This window comes from Hevea brasiliensis, chromosome 5 (genome assembly GCF_030052815.1).
Source record: "Hevea brasiliensis isolate MT/VB/25A 57/8 chromosome 5, ASM3005281v1, whole genome shotgun sequence".
NCBI lineage: Eukaryota > Viridiplantae > Streptophyta > Magnoliopsida > Malpighiales > Euphorbiaceae > Hevea > Hevea brasiliensis.
Window position 1 is genome coordinate 116,254,403 of NC_079497.1, and position 15,817 is coordinate 116,270,219.

The following is a 15,817-nucleotide window of genomic DNA, read 5'->3' on the forward strand; positions in this document are numbered from 1 at the left end:
GTGGTCTAAACCAACCATGCGCAAGGAGGGGAGTTTTGATTAACCAGGAAGAATTTCTATCGTGAACGTGAAATGAGACAGCAATAGAGCGAAGACTTGAAGGCTTATAGCCAATGGATCACTCACGGACATAGAAATTCCTAACTCATGGGACAGGGCCAGTTAGACCAGCATCCACTGAGGGAAGAAACTCATTCCTTGATGTGAGGCAGGCTTCAGCACTTTCGGTGAGCTCTTATACTCAAGGCTTTAAACTCTTCTCTAGTGCCTATGAGATATAGCTCTATTGGTAACCCCGGAAAGATTATCTTATAATAGTTGTTCCCATCCATTTGTGTAGTGTAAGCCTACCCGTTAGTTATGGGTGAGCCTTTCACTTTGGCTTTTCTTTTAGCTGATAGGGTGAATCCATCACAACAATTGCTTTCGCTGGAAGACTTACTTGGTACTATTTATTGATCCCCCTTGTAAGCCCCCCAAAAGAGGCTTCTAATCTAAGCCATCCTTAAGGCCGAGATGTGAGATGGCAGCTCACGGACACAGAGTCTTGTTGATTCCGCGGACAAGCCCTTAGGTGGATAGTTCTCAGCTGCTAGCTCAGATCCTCTTGTTTCGGCTTTCTTGCTTGTTAATGGGTGAGCCCAAGCTCCTAGCGTTAGCGAGAAAACTACCTATTTAATTTATTAATTTAAAGGTAGGACCCAGACCGATAGATTTATTCTATGGCGAAGGATCTGAAGGTCTGAAAGCGCGTAAATAGCTTCTGAGAGAATCCAGCTACTTAGGGTCTTCTCTTGAAGAGGTGTTTTACGCACTTGAATCCCTATCAATAACAATAGGAAACCTGATTAGAATCGTTAGGAAGTTCACTTATTTTCTTGTGTTAGGGGGCGGGGAAGTATGCGACACAACTAAAGCGGAAGACCTCCAGTTGTAACGGAAGCGAAAAGAGGAATTGGTTCGTCACCGTTTGGTAGACCTGGTCCAAGCCTGGTAATAGACCCAAACTCCGAAAAAGAAAGGGTCAATAGATCAGTTTATCACTTCGGCCTGCCTTATTCCGATAGGCTTCGGGGCTAGAAGACTGTGATACAAAACCACTCAGCGAGGCAGAATCTGCAAAGGGTCAAATTGTTTTTTGTGTTTGTATAGTAATCAAGTTCGGTCTTCGGACGGGATGATGGGTAGAAATTCCGCCAGGTTTCGAATGGGAGAGCAAAAGAGGCGAATCTCAATGACCAGACGAATCCGCAGCAAGGGCATCCTCCAATTATGTTACGCCAGTGATTGTAGAAAAAGAGTGAAAGGGGATTATAGACCTTTAAACCTCTATTTTACACCTATCCTATTAGGTATCAGTAAAGACTCTCAAACCCAATTTTAATATGGCGAAACTAGCTTCACAGACAGCGTAGTGATAAAAAAAAAAAAAAAAATGCTAATGCCGTTGACTCAGATCCAAGACGGAAAGTGGTTGATGACCACTTTGAGTAGGAGGACTAATTCATCACAACAGGTTTAATCCCGGGATCCTTCTTCCCTAGAGCGGCTCCCTGAGCCCAGCTCGCCTTTTTAGAGACTTCTCACTCCCATTTCGGGCTAGACCATCGAAATCTTCAACTTTTGGCTAAGCCGACATAACATATTCAACCACGGATTAAGTCGACATAACATCGTTCAGTCAGGGTTTTCCAATTGGATTACCTTGCCGGAATTGTATAGAAGTAGGGCTTTATTGGCCTTCGGCTGCGCCTTCTGCTCGAGCTCGCCGTAGGAAACTTTCCGCCGATGCCATTATTAGAGGAGAAACTGGAATAACTACCTTGCTTCGCTTCGCAGACAAGAGTGTGGACAGTATTTTTAATAGCCTCTACTAATGCAAGTGGCAAGTGCAGTTCTCGCTGCTCAACTATATGGAGGTTTCTTCGTCTCGCCCATGTGTAAATGGGGAACAACGAGCACCAAGCCCTTTTGCCTATGCGCTTACGAGGACTCCTTCACTTAATGACATTCCTTCCAGATCCAGTTTTGTTCTGATCGGGTAATTGCATATTCTGATGATTACAGGTTTCGGAACAAGTCTTCAAACCAGATGCCTTCTGCAGCCGGATGTTCTACCAAAGTCTCAGGCGACACATATGCTCAACGGCTTTCTGGAAGTGAAGGGGATGGCGCATACTCAAACGAGGGGCTTTCCCACACTGATTTACCACAACCTCTGGTTACCTTCCTCCCGACCTACTGTCTTCCCCGGCAATGGCTACGAAATCAAGGGATTGGAGCTCTTCGGCTTCCCTTTTCGATGGTTACGAGTGTGAAATCATTGGTTCTACTCGGCCTAAGGAAATCTTCTCCACTTCGGCAGATACCCATTCTCAAGTAGATCAGATCTAAGGCGTTCTAGCTGTCTTTCCGTTCGAATAATTCATCTTTTTTCATCTCCCGTAAGTGTGAAAGCATTGTCCGACCTTACTCGCTGGAGGTCAATCACAATCGGGTTCTCTCGCCAAGTGCCAAAAAGGCTAGTTGCCTTTCAAAGCCCGTATTCTGTGCATCTTTCGCTGAGAAGGAATTGGCTTCTCTTTTCTATTGCAACAGAGGGAGGTATCATAATAAAGTATGCCATCACTTTATGTTTCTCTTGGTGGAGGATGAGCTACCAGTACGAGTAGTGGTTCGGCAGCGTCTTCGATGCTTTTAATACGATTCAAGGGTAAGATACGAGGGCGAGTGACTGGTTTTGAAGCCTCGCGTCGTGGCCCATGGGTTAGAGTAGCCTAGTTAGGTGGTTTTCCTTTTCTCCCCGGATGGAAGGCGCCGGCCTTCTCTTCTTTCCCGACTTGCTGCTTTGAATCCCGATTCGTTTTCAAGTAACGATGCTTTCTCAAGTCAGTGTACAACTTTTCCGCAGGACGTTCGAAGAAAGAGCCTGGCCATTTCATTTGATTGGGGACAAGTCGTTTAGATAGGATTTAGATTTTTTCCTCTAGTCGCTTTCTCTCGAAGAAGGTTATAAGTCTAGGAGCTAAAGGCGTGGGACAACTGGTGTCGGATTGATTCCCAATAACTAAACTGAAACGGGACTTGACAAGCAATATGCATGCCGGTGCCGGCTCTACCTAATTTTACTAAGGAAGAGTGTTTCAAAGCGCCAATCAGCCAATAGAAGGCGCCCTAAGCGCACATACTTAAAAAAAGAATGAATTGATATGAAATTAGCCTAAATCAGAATGAATCGGGCAACTCAATACACAGAGTCGAGAACCACAAATTCAGAGGAAGTCTTTTAATACTCCCCGGGATTGGATCCTCTTGCCACGGACCTTCGAAAAGCATGGACTATACTTTTAAATTCTTATGTAATCCAATCCGATTTAGGTAAGGGTAAGATCTATGATCTATATATTTCGCTACTTATCTAAGCTGGAATATTGAATATGGATCGACCAATAACGATTAGCCAGACTTCTTTTACGAGAAGAGTAGGGCTAGGGGGGTCAAAGAGAACATAACGAAAAGAAAGAGAAGCTGATCTTCCCGCAAGAAATTAAAAAGCGGCAACCATCACTTCTCTTATGAGCCGGATCTACTCCTCAATATGAATCCAGAGCCGATACCTTTACCTTTATTGGATCTTTGCACCGATGCTGATCTACTCTACTATTCGATTTATTCACGCACGTCAAGCGTGAAGCGACCTGAAGATAAGGACTACAAGCGGATCGTATGCTTCACCCGACTGAAACACGTTCCTCGGGAATAGAAGCTTACTGAGAAAGGATCTGTTACATTAACTGGTAAAAAGGAGAAAAGCCGAAACGGAATAACCAAATAACAATGCCGATTGACTTGATCTTTCTTATAAAGAGAATTTCCCATAGGTTCCTGTCCCACCAGGGGTTCATGCCGCACAGAAAGCGAGACCGGAGAAGCTTCGAATAGTAGAGAGAGCTCCTTTCTTCTTCATCTGACCCAAGTGCGCGGGAAAATGCTCTTTGTTGGTCTCTCAATAGGCGAAACAAGACAGAACTCCGCTCAATCTAGCAATGAGGCAAAAGAGGTATTTTGCCTAGTAGTCGCCTTTCCCTTGTCCGGATCGGAAATTGGAAAGAAGTCGTCTGGTATTGAAAGATCAAGTTTTAGACAGAATCGGCTTGGTAAACCACATTTTTGTATTGAAATGATCCATGAACAGAGGATCGACAGAAGCGAAGCTAGAATCACACCATCAGAAGTAGGTCCAAGCATTCCTCTTTGGGGTAGGTGGGCGGTAAAGGTATAACACTAAGATTTACTCGTTCGATAAAAAAGATCAAAGTTATGGCCATGCCTCTGAGATAGCAAAATAGCCCGGACATTCATTCATTTAGTGCAGTTACGATGTCATTGCCTAGATTTTCCTACTCATTTATGGTTTGATCACATAAGTCAATAGCTCGGGAACGAAGCGAGCAATCTTGTACTAAAAGATCTATTGTGTCATCAACTACTTTGGGGTCGGCAGAAGCCTTCTCATCATTGACCGATCGGGCACAATCCTCCTATCCGAAGCGGAACATTCCAGGTTTGATGTATCAACTGAAGTCTTTTGACTTGAGAATCAATGAAAGACGTTGTGACACACAATGGATCATAGGTTGCTCCTTTGAAGGTGAATTCCCAACATCAGATGACCGAGAAAGAATCCCCAGAGGGGGAGGCTAGTCCTGTATGCTATTATTCCAATGCTGACATGTCAAATAGACAATTTCTTACTGGTGACTATAGAAAGCTTTCATTGTGTGACCACATCTCTGTATGGGCAGAGGGCGGGCATAGAACAGAGCTTCAAGCAGGCATTACATCGATCCAATCCCTACTTATCTTGGTCTCCAAATCACATAGATAGGGACAGAGTTACAGCAAACAGAGATGAGGAGAAGGTGTCAAGTGTAACCATTGACTGAGCTAGACCAGGAACATCAATTAGAGCTCTTTTTTCCCTGTTATAAAAGTAAGCGAATCCCTTCTTTCTTTGGCTTCCTTCTTAAGCCAATAAGTCCTGTGCCCGGTAGATGCAATCAGTCTGTCCTTTACCTGTAAATTGAAGCCTTTCAATAGCTCGTCTCGCCCTGTCTTCTGTCGTACTCTCCTCTATCGAGAATTGGTCTCTCGCAACTGTCTTGTGGAAAACAAACGGATGCCGTTCTTCTGGTAGCCCTTGTTTGCTTCATCGGTAGCTTAAAGCCCTTCCATTAGTATTAGTTATTCAGTAGTTAAGGATTTGTGTAGCTTCGGTCGATAGGGTACTTCTTGCTTTCCTTCTGTTATGAGAGAGATCCGCTATTTCATGACTGAGTTCCTTAGCGTGGAGTACAGACAGCTAGAAGCTTTCCCAAATCAAGTAAAGGAATGGTTAAGTCAAACATTCCGGTCTTAAGCCAATCCGTCCTGCCTGGTAGGTGCTATCAGTATACGAATACCGTCCTTTCTACGGCGACCAGTAAGGGTGATGCGCTAAGGAATTGAATCAAGAAAGGAGGAATACGTTTCTCTTCGGACTTCTCACTCGAGCTAATCAATCTTTCGATTGGTCATCGATTCCTATCTCAAACTGTACTCTACTTCCGGTCAGGGCTGTGGGTGTGAGGAGAGGGTTAGGGTTGAGTGAGGTTGCAGAACCAAATGAGACCAATAACTAACGCAAGGCTAATCAGAGTGGTGTGGTGGCCCGTTACCTCCATCCAATATAAGCAAAGGGACTGAAGTCAAAAGAAGAAAATGCGATAACCGTTCCCGTAGCGAGCAAAAGAAGCTGTTTTTTTCCAAGCCCAAGTAGGGGCGAATGAACCATGTAGTTAGCTCGTGAAATGCTTATTTTCGATTCCCTCGACCATTGGAAAGGTCTAAGATTCCTCCATATCTATCGCCCCCATCTCTGGTCCCATTTATGGAAGCTAGCCAATCTTAATGAAAGCGTTAGTAGCTTAATTTTACATCTTTCTTTTTAGCTAGGATACACTCCTTTATACAAGACTTTAATAGTTCTTGTTAGTGATCCGGGAACACTTAACGTGGGAGAAGGAAAAGCTTTTCACTCTCTTTCTAGCTTGCTAGAAGAGATAGATACGGTACAGAGAGGAGAGTTCAGGTCAAATCCTGTCGATAAATAATTCCTGCTTATTGATCGTGGGGGAAGGGGGAATTGGAGAGAAAGGTGGAGCTTCACCAGGCCTTTAGTGCTTATTTTTAAGTCTTGTCTAAGCCCCCAGCCAATCGGGTAAGCGAACTGTCTTACGACAAGAAGTAGTCATGGGAAGGGTTATCCGTATAATTTATAATCGGTAGTAGCCCGGGTTCGGGCATTACAAAGGACTGCCAGTAAAGGGCCAAGCAGGGGCTTCATTTAGTATCCCAAAAAGCAGGGAAGAAGTTTATTCGTGAAAAGATGGGACGGGAGTTGACCGAATCAAATACGAAACAACATATTTGGAGATTATTAGCGCTTTGAAACTGAACTTCTACGCAGGGATCTGATTTGACCGGTCTAGAAAAGGTCAGTGCTGAACAAAGCTCCTAAGGTCCCCATTCGGGGATTTCCCCGTAAAAGCTAAGTCCTTACTTTACACAGAGTGAAGCTTCCGGCAATGCTTCAACAAGAGCCAAAGCTACCCGGGCCTGGGAAGAAGCAAAATCGAATAGAGGAAGAAGTGGCCGTGTAACTGGCTCGCTTGAGCTTTGGTACGCTAATAGTTTACTAATAGGATATAAAGATTATCTTACTGATATCCCAGGGGCGTAGCGGGTTCGAAAGGACCAGGCTCATACTGACTTCATTTTTCACATTGAACGCGGGTCTTACTAAAGCAAGCCAAACTAAAAAACGAAATCAGAAATGGATTCTTTTTATTTTAATAGCTTGACTGAAGCTATTGGAAGCAACTGGACTCTCTCCTTAGCGAGGTCCTAGAATAACTAGTTAGTTTGCGGTGCTACGAAAAGGTATCAAGCTGATTGGGGGGCTATAGAACGAGCATGTGTCCAAATATTTGGAAAAACTTCCTTTCTCGATCGTCATTTTCCTTTTTACCCCTCTCTTCTGGGGAGAGGGAGCTTACGACACGATTGGATTGAAAAGAAGTGGATTGGGAGAGCGTAAAACAACCACCATCGTAAAAGTAAGTATCCGCCCTTTAAGGCCTGGCCTTAAGAGAGGAAAAAAAGATTTTCCGACAACAGCTCTTTCTTTTGCTATTGTTGCAGCGGAAGTAGTTCAATCGGGACAAGAAAATCATCCAAGCCATCACTGCAAAGCCGAAAGATCCTACTTACCCTTCTTCTTTTCTTGCTTCTTTCATTCATCTCTATTGGGCTGGTATTCATAGAAGCCAGGTTGAATGCTACGGCGATTGGAAATGTCTTCACCCCGTTAAGGCTTTTTACTGCTTCCAAAGCTATCAATTACGACTCGAGGTCTGGTTCTGTGATTGATCTCAGTCCTTTATTATCCTGACTGCTATCCATATTCTCTTAGCCAATCAAGGAGAGTTGGTTCCTGCTGTTCACTCGAGTAGCTTGGATGCTATACCCATAGCCTCCTACGCTCCTCTTGATCGACTGGCTTTCTTGTCTTGTTCTCTTTCTTTCCCGCCTCCAGGCGGGGGTTCCCCTTCGGGGGGTTACACGTCCTGCTGCCCGATTCTTCTCTTTGATCCTTTCCTCGCTTCTCAAGGAGGGGACTTTCTCTCCGGATAGAAGTAAGCGAACTACTCCTTCCCTCTCCCCTTATCCACTTTAAATAAAACGAGTCACAACGGGTCGACATTCAAACCAAGCGACCCTAGGGTACAATCGGGGTTTAAAATAAATCCTCCTTCTCCTTATACGAGGATCCTTCGTCAAAGGAGACGCTAGAGTTCCTAGAAGAAAGACTTAGGGCCATTTGAAGGAACCAATACCGATGGGGCGGTGGACGCCCTGGAATTATGGTAGGTCCCTAACGTAACCATCCCTCAACAATTGTTGGTTCCTTACTTTGACAAGTATGATGGAACCACGTGCCCTAGAAGCCACCTTATCATATACTGCCGATACCTTTTTCTTAGCGTCTGTCATTTTCCTTCTTCTTCTTATGTTTCTCTTTCTTACCTTTCTTTTTTTTGGTATGGTGCTTGTACAGAGTAGGTTGGGGCTCCTCTAATACCGTGGGGGAATCATTAAGAGGGGGCATCACTAATTCCATACTTAGGAATAATTACAAAGGTGATGGCTTCTTTAGTTAGAACTTGTTTTTTTTCATTTCCATCATTTCTGAAAATCGAAGAACCTAATGGATCGAACTCATCCCTGGCTGCTAATAATGAAACAAAGACCTATTATGGATGCCTCTCTTGCTGAACAGAAGGCTAGATGAGATGGGTTCTTTGTTCTGTTATAAACTCATCTACTGCTCATTCGGTTTTCGAATGATTGAATGGTATTCAACAGCTCTTGGCCGAGCTCGCACTGTCGATCGTCTTATTTTATTTATTATTTATTATAAGAGTTTGATCGTCGATCGTATCTGATTATAATGGAGCTTGACGTGGAAGGGGGGTCTGTGAGGACCATAGTAGCAGAGTCTCCACACAACCGGAGAGACCACCTATTTATATTTACAGCGTGAAAAGGTGACAGCGGAAGGGAAGAAAAGAAGTAGCAGAATCTGTCGGCTTGCCACACAATTGATCCAGAGGAGAGTATGCAGACAGACTTATTTCTGAGATGGAACTCATCCCTCGACGCGGCATTATTTGAAAGCACACAACATCGCCCAGAAGCTTATAGCCCCTTAGGTCCAATTCGATGTGTTAAGTATAGTGCCGTGGTTTTTCCAACGAGGGAGCGGTATCCCAGCGGCTTAACGAATTTGACACCGAATTAAGTTAGGCTAATGAAGAACCAGTTAGCTAAGTGTCTGCAGTCCGAGCTTGCTAGGCTCTCTTTACTTTACAAGTCAGAACGTCTACCGGAACGGTTATTATGAAACGAGATTTCTTGCTACCTATCGCCTATCATCATGAGAAGCGTCTTCTTATCGTCATGAATTGGATCATGTCTGCTGTGAACAATGGGACTGAAAGCTGACAGCAAGCATTCCTTTAGAAAGGCTAGGCACCAGAGTCATAGCTTATGCGAGTCTTACCTTACCACCTGGGAAATGCACAGAATAGGTTTTCAGGAATTGAATCCGAAGCAAAGAATGCAAGCTTTGAGGGGTCCGAGTTCGTCACTCCTTGATAACTTTCTTTTTTGACTTCTTAGCTGCTCGAAGTCGCCATGTAGGCAGCGTAGGGACTGATTTTGCGGCACTCTCGTTTGCATTCTATAGTATAGCTCCTTTATGTCCCGATAACCCACGGAATCGACTTGATTGGGCTATTTGAATCTATATGTGTGCGGCCAAGCAAGCTAGCCAATGCGAAGCGTTCTGTGATTATCTACAATATTATTAGATAGAAATGCTCTTTTCTTCAATAGCGCACCAAATGCGCGCAAAGGCGGAGGGTAGGGTGAAAGAGAAGTCAAGGTCTCAGCATCAGCTAGAATAGATGGTGACGGATATCCAATGGATATTTACCACCAGATGACTTGCAGCAAGGGACATATCCCTCCCGATTATAACAGTGGGCCTCGCCCGTCTACTACTCGACCTTCAGTAACTACAGTTAGCAGGGACTGGGGATCCATCCAATCAAAATCCAATAGCTTACTGACTTGCTTGGGTCATCTAAGAGGTAAGGCTCCCCCGATCGACCCTAACTCTCATTCTAAAGAATTCTGGAGCTAAAGGAGTTCCCTAGCCCTTCAAGTTTACATGCTGATCCCTCTATGATGGCATTCTTCTTCCTTTCTTCCTCTCCGACTTGACGATATTATTCTTTCAGAAGCTAGTGATTAGCTGAGGCTGACAGTATCGTATCTCGGCAAAGGGCTGACTCCACTACTTAAGATTGTCGAATCGAATCTACCTTCTATGACCTAGCTTCTGGTATTTGAACCAGTTATGTCGATTGCTGAACCTGACTTGACTTTGACGCGTTGGCTTTGGCTCTGGCTTGTCCCTATATCTTAATTAATCGGAAGAGTCAGTGGCTATCCTGCGCTCAAGAGGAAGAACTCAACTCTTTGCAAAGCAAGGGGCATCGCTCTAATCACTTATGTAATAACCTTCCTTTTGAATGCCGCCGGTTGTAACCTTTATAGCGATAGCGAGTCAAAAAAATATCTTTCGATCAGAAAAGAAAGAGCTTTCCCCTTTTCTCTACTACTCCCGTCAAACAATAGACCTAAGACCCCTTTGCTGCAGGGAAAAGGTAAGGAAGAACCAAAGTAGTTAACCGAGTCGTGGGCGGCAATGCTTGGGCAAGAGAGTCAATCCGTGTTTAGTAGAGTGCCTTCTGATCCTGCGATTGAGGATAAAGAAAAGAGTCCGAGTTCTACTAATACTAATAAGAATAACCACCTTGCTTTCTGGGGCTTCCATTACTTGCTTCAATTGCATTGATTTATCCTTTCTGGCCTCAGACTTGTGCCTAATCTTCTAAAGATCAACCGCGAGTCAAAGAACTCCTCTTTCGTAGTACACTTCTTTTATTGAATTGACTGTAAAAGGTGTGATGGTCTCGCCAATGAATTTCCTCGTTAACAGCAGGATCTTTTCCACTTCTTGCTGAATACCTTTTCTTGCTTCCTCCAATAGGCAATAGGCCATCCTCTCCTAAGGAAGTAGTTCAATGAAGGCATCGAGTGATTTCACCCCGGCTCATCCATCGCTCGGGATGGAGGTTGCTTTTTCTTGGCTGTAAGCTGCTTTCTTAGTTGTAGAAATCCATCACTAGTCTTTCACAACGAATAGACACCAACCATCATATGTGAATACGGTACGTACTGCTTGCCCTCTTCTCTTGCTTTCCATTTTTCGTAATGTGCATTTAAGGACTTTTTCCCTTGTATAGACTCTTTCATAGAGAGAGATGAGTGAGAGAGCCGACCGGACCTCTAATAAGCCAAATTTTCCTTCACTGCAACAAAGGCTTACCCCACAGATTCGCCATCAGCATATCCATAAGTACTTTAAAAGTCTGCAATCGGTAACTTAATTAAGTCTGAAAGATGGCATTCCTTTCATAAGAACTCCCTTCTGATATTATACGGAGGCATTAGTTAACCCGGTGTATTCGTAGCGAGAAGGCCACTAAGGTCCACCCCTGATTCTGTTTCTGTTACGAAAAAGATGTCCTCATCCTCGGCCAGAGGTACGATCCATAGCACTATAAAAGTGAAAGACTATCGGTGTAAAGACTCTCAGCTAGTCGGGAAAACCCCTCTATCTTTTCAAGTCCCATTCCATTGGTCGGCTCTCTCAACAAGGGGTTCGGAATTCTTTCTTTCTCTTCCGGCCGTCCAACTGCTCAGATAGCAAAATCGTAAGGTTCACAGTCTGAATCTCTTACCTTATTCTCTCTTGGTAAGAGAAAAAAGTCCTATCCTTCAGGGCAGTCCTCGCGGAAGTTGGTGCTTAGCTTAGCCGTCCAATCGTGAAGTGAAGTTCTCATAAGCGGATTTAGGGCTGGCTTCTTCCTGAGCTCTAGTTCAGTTCCTCGGATTGAGATAGAGAGCCTACCGTACCGACCCCTTCCATTACTCAATAGGACTAGCTATAGAAAAAGTTAATATAGATAAAGTCAGGTGTGAATGATTGGCTTGTCTTGTCTAAGGCTGACCGTACCTAGTGCTTTGCTTAGTTAGTCGTTTACCTTTGCTTTGGAAAGCGAGAAAGATGATGTTGGAAAGCGGTTAGGAAGCTGCTCCTTATAAATCCAAACCAGGGGCACTGACTTTCATTCCCGAAGGCTAGGCAGCAAGTGCAGAAAGGACTTCAGGGGAGGACTCATTTATGTGAGAAACTCTCTTATGAAAGATATTTTACGGATTCGATTACAGCATATGACAGATGCTTTAGTTTACCTTATATCTGGTTATTCTAAGAGGTAAGTAAGCTTCCTCTTTCTTTCGCTTGAGCGAGGAACGGGCTCAGCCCTAGTTCTTAAGACAAAGTATCATATGAAAGACAAAACTCAACATGAGACTCGAAAGACAAAACTCGGCTAGAAAAGGATCAAACCCGTCCTCCGGAAAAAGACAGCCTGAGATTGTGTAGAAAGGGGCTCAAAAGCTGAGGAAACGAAACGTGGGGTGACTCGTCGCCGTCCCCCTTACGCCCTATTATCTCTTAAATAAAGGTCGAACAAAAATGAAGGCTTACTCTGCAGCAGCGGCCCCCGCGCTCCCCGAGGGCTATGAGCAAGGCAATTGTAGGCATATGGGTAAGCATAACGGGCATATCGCATAGTTGGAGCAGTCGTTCGAAGAAAATTCGTTCATCAAAATTTTTGATATATATATTCATCACTACCGGGGATAGGGGACTGTCCTTAAGAATCCCTTTACCCAGGGACCTCTAGTTATTCCCGTCTCAATCATCAATAGAAGCCGAGTGAAAGCATCCATCCTTGCCAGTTTCTCACCCGCCCATCCAGGGACTCGGCAGAAAAGAAGGTTGCTGCCCATGCCGAAAGAACTCCCGGTGCATCGAACAGAAAAGACCCTGTTCTTGCTTCGCCCAACTATAGTTTAGAAACTGGAATAGAGTGTTTAGCATCCTTTTCCTCTAGTATTGACGCTGTCCATGCGAAATAACATAGGGTTGCTCGGGGATAGGACTACCGCTTTCACCGCTCGGTCGTCTAGTTCTAGAGCTCTAGTCTTAAGTTCCTATCAAGGAGTTGACTGCAAGATAAGCTGTTGGGTTTGGTCGAGGGACCGACCTTGTATTGGTTTGAAGCTTTTCCAGGACAGTCAGTTGTTAATACGTGGAAAAAAGAGTGCTCCAAAAGCTAGATCCTTTACGGGCCCTTAGAGATAGGGGAACCATTTCACTCCATTGAATGAACACATACATTCGTGTGGATGAGCCTCACGACCTAGATGCTCTATCCATTTGCTGTTTTTTTCCATATGAGGACATTTTTGGTGACTAAAAGAATGAGGGACTGATCCAGGTCCATAAGTATTAGGTCCACCAGCGCACACAATTATTCTGCTATTACCTCTTGCCCGTTTAACTACCCCTCGAGATATTTCTGCTGATGTCCCTTGAATTATAGCAAGAGCAACCCTTTGAGGCCTACATCTGTTTCTGGATTCGGCTGTTCCTGTACCTTGTGGAAGATTACATCTTTCTTATTAGTTGGTAAGAATTCGATTAGTACGGATGACGCTTCACATTGCTGGCGAATGCTCCTATGCTTGCGCGTTCCGCCTATCAAAGTTCTATTCATTTCCAGAGGAAAACCTCGTCCGAGAACTTATATAGAGAAGGATTTCCCGCGGCGCAGCAGTTCTTCCATACTAACTTGGTGCCCCTTATAAGGATCCGAGAGGTTAGTAGCTTTTCTCCCCAAGTTCTCACTTTAACTTCAAAAGAAGTTATAATAGCTTATATAAACACATAGGAGGATTCTATTCGGTCACTCATTTACTGCGCTAACTTTTGGTCCTCTCTAGCCAAAAACAAACCGGCATTCAAGCCCAGCCCAGGGAGCAGCTTCACCTTCTCTCCTTCGCAGGCGTCTATTCAAAATCACAAATAGGAAAGACTAAACAAAAAAAAATCCAAAACACTAATTTAGTTTGAAAAATTCTGTTAGGTTCTTAGTAGCAATCGGCGACTTTTTCTTCTTTTACTTCACATAGCTTTTCGTCTCCTTGAACTCTGAAAGCACTACTTCTTTTAGTGCTGCTGGTATTCGTAAGTCAGCTGGGTACTATGCAACGTCTTCTTTCTTGCTGCTTTTATTATTTTATCTTCATCTATTCCATTCCATTATTCTTCACTTACTAAACTAAAAGTAGTAATTCAATTAGCAATCGAGTTCTGATCAGCTAATTACCGTGAAATCGAATTCGAATTGATGTGGCACCTAAAGGATTTGCTGCACTTCCTGGGAAAGAAGTCGTCTTGGTATTGGATCTGCTTTTCTCTCGTGCTCTTCTGGGCGGTATAAAGAAATGAGTAATGAGCCCACCGACGGACCATGAAAACGTTATAATCTACCCTAGTATTTTCACCTTGGGTGCCTCCGATGGAAATCGGGGATTAGAAAAAGTCAAGTGAAAGAAGCCCACATACCCGCTCTTCTTTCCCCCCAGCGATGGGGCCTCATCCTTTTAATTTTTAGAAGGATTACACCACTTGCCATAACCCCCCCACCAAATACAAGAAACCCAAAAAATAAACAAGGTCTACGTAAAAATTGTGTAATTATACGAAATTAAAATTGGGAAAAAAAGTGGATAATCTGTTGAAATTCCGTACTTTGAAGCCCCAACTCAGAAAGATTTTTTAATATTCTGAGAAGAAGCTCCAAAGATTCGGAATCGTGATGGAGGTGGTCTGAAAGAGTTTGAATAGTTAGGCCTGGGGGAAGCTGAATATTATTTATTTGGAGTAATTCTTGGATTTTGTTTGAAATACTCTCTTTCAGCGTATCAAAACATAAGTCCCCCAGCTTTTCGGACATATTGTCCGCGTTTAAACCTCTTATTCTTCCTGCGCGGAAGAGAATTAGAACTACAAGTGGAACATAAGATATCCCAACTATAGATAGAATAGTTGTAGCCATTTCGGATAAAAAAGACCAAATTTCTGGGTTCATTGGTATCCTTTCGGTATGCGTTGCGAACACTTTCATTTTTAGCGTCTCACCTTCTCTAGAGAAGCGAAACTCGAACGGATAGAGCAGATGGTCCAACTACATAACTTTTTCTTTTTCATTACTTCCATGGTCGTGCCTCGTGGCACGGCAGCACCCGTACTATTGAAATGGTTTGTCAGTAGAGATGTTCCCATAGGTGCCCCTTCTTCCAATGGTACTATAAATCCTATTCCTATATCTTCATTCCCTCTTTTGGTCTATCTACATTCCAGGAAATTCATACGCTCCATGGACGGAGCAAAAAGTGGAGTCTTGGTCAGAGCAAGCCGCCCTATTCTATTACCAGACATAATTGGGAGAAGCTCACCCGAAACTAGAGCTAGAAACGCCTTATTTCGTTTCGTTCCCCTTCTTCATTTCCTTCTTCTCGAATCCAAGGGGGACTTCTCATATTTAGAATCTTTCTGCGGTGTGCTCTGTTTACTATTCTTTCGTACTTTCTTCTCTTTACCACGCGATAGGTCAGCGAAGCGTGAGCGGGCGCGGAGAAGGAAACGCCAAACACTTCGGCCTAACGGGAATGAGCAACGACGAAATGACAAGATGAGGTTTTCTTCTTTCCTCCATTTAGAAAGAAGGGTCGAAGGTTTTGGGCCTGTAGCTTTCCCCGTCCCCCCTTCGTCGGGCGGTGCTTGTGTGTGGGGTGTGCCACCAGAAATCGGGCGTGAAGTTCTCGCCTTACCAACGAGCCGACAGCTGATGGCTGTTGGTCACGACTACTACCAAAAAGCTCCAATGAAGATGAATATTTCACATGGAGGAGTGTGCATCTGTATGTTGGGTGTTCTTCTGTCGTGCGACCCGGCGGCTTATGTGCGACCTGTGGCCCACGCCTCCTATTTGTTCAGGGCGGGCGGCGTGAACTCTGATTCGATCCGGGTATTCAATCCCGCCGCTGAGATGCTCAGTTGACTCCTTAACCTTGATAGTAAGATGGCTTATTCAATAATTCGTGCATAAGGGTAAGGAACTTTGGATGAACTAATGCGAATGGGTGTAAGCTTCGCTGCTCGGAAACA

At 44.2% G+C, this 15,817-nt stretch overlaps 1 protein-coding gene across 1 annotated transcript in view; it reads left to right on the forward strand.

Annotated features, from left to right (window-relative positions):
* Positions 1 to 629: 629 nt before the first annotated feature.
* Positions 630 to 15,817, forward strand: part of LOC110655360 (cytochrome c biogenesis CcmF C-terminal-like mitochondrial protein) — a 16,098-nt gene continuing 910 nt past the window's right edge. Inside the window, exon 1 of the mRNA XM_058147604.1 lies at positions 630 to 15,817. This exon is cut by the window's right edge and continues 910 nt beyond it. Coding sequence (XP_058003587.1) covers positions 14,826 to 15,710 — 885 coding nt within the window. The 5' untranslated portion in view covers positions 630 to 14,825 and the 3' untranslated portion in view covers positions 15,711 to 15,817.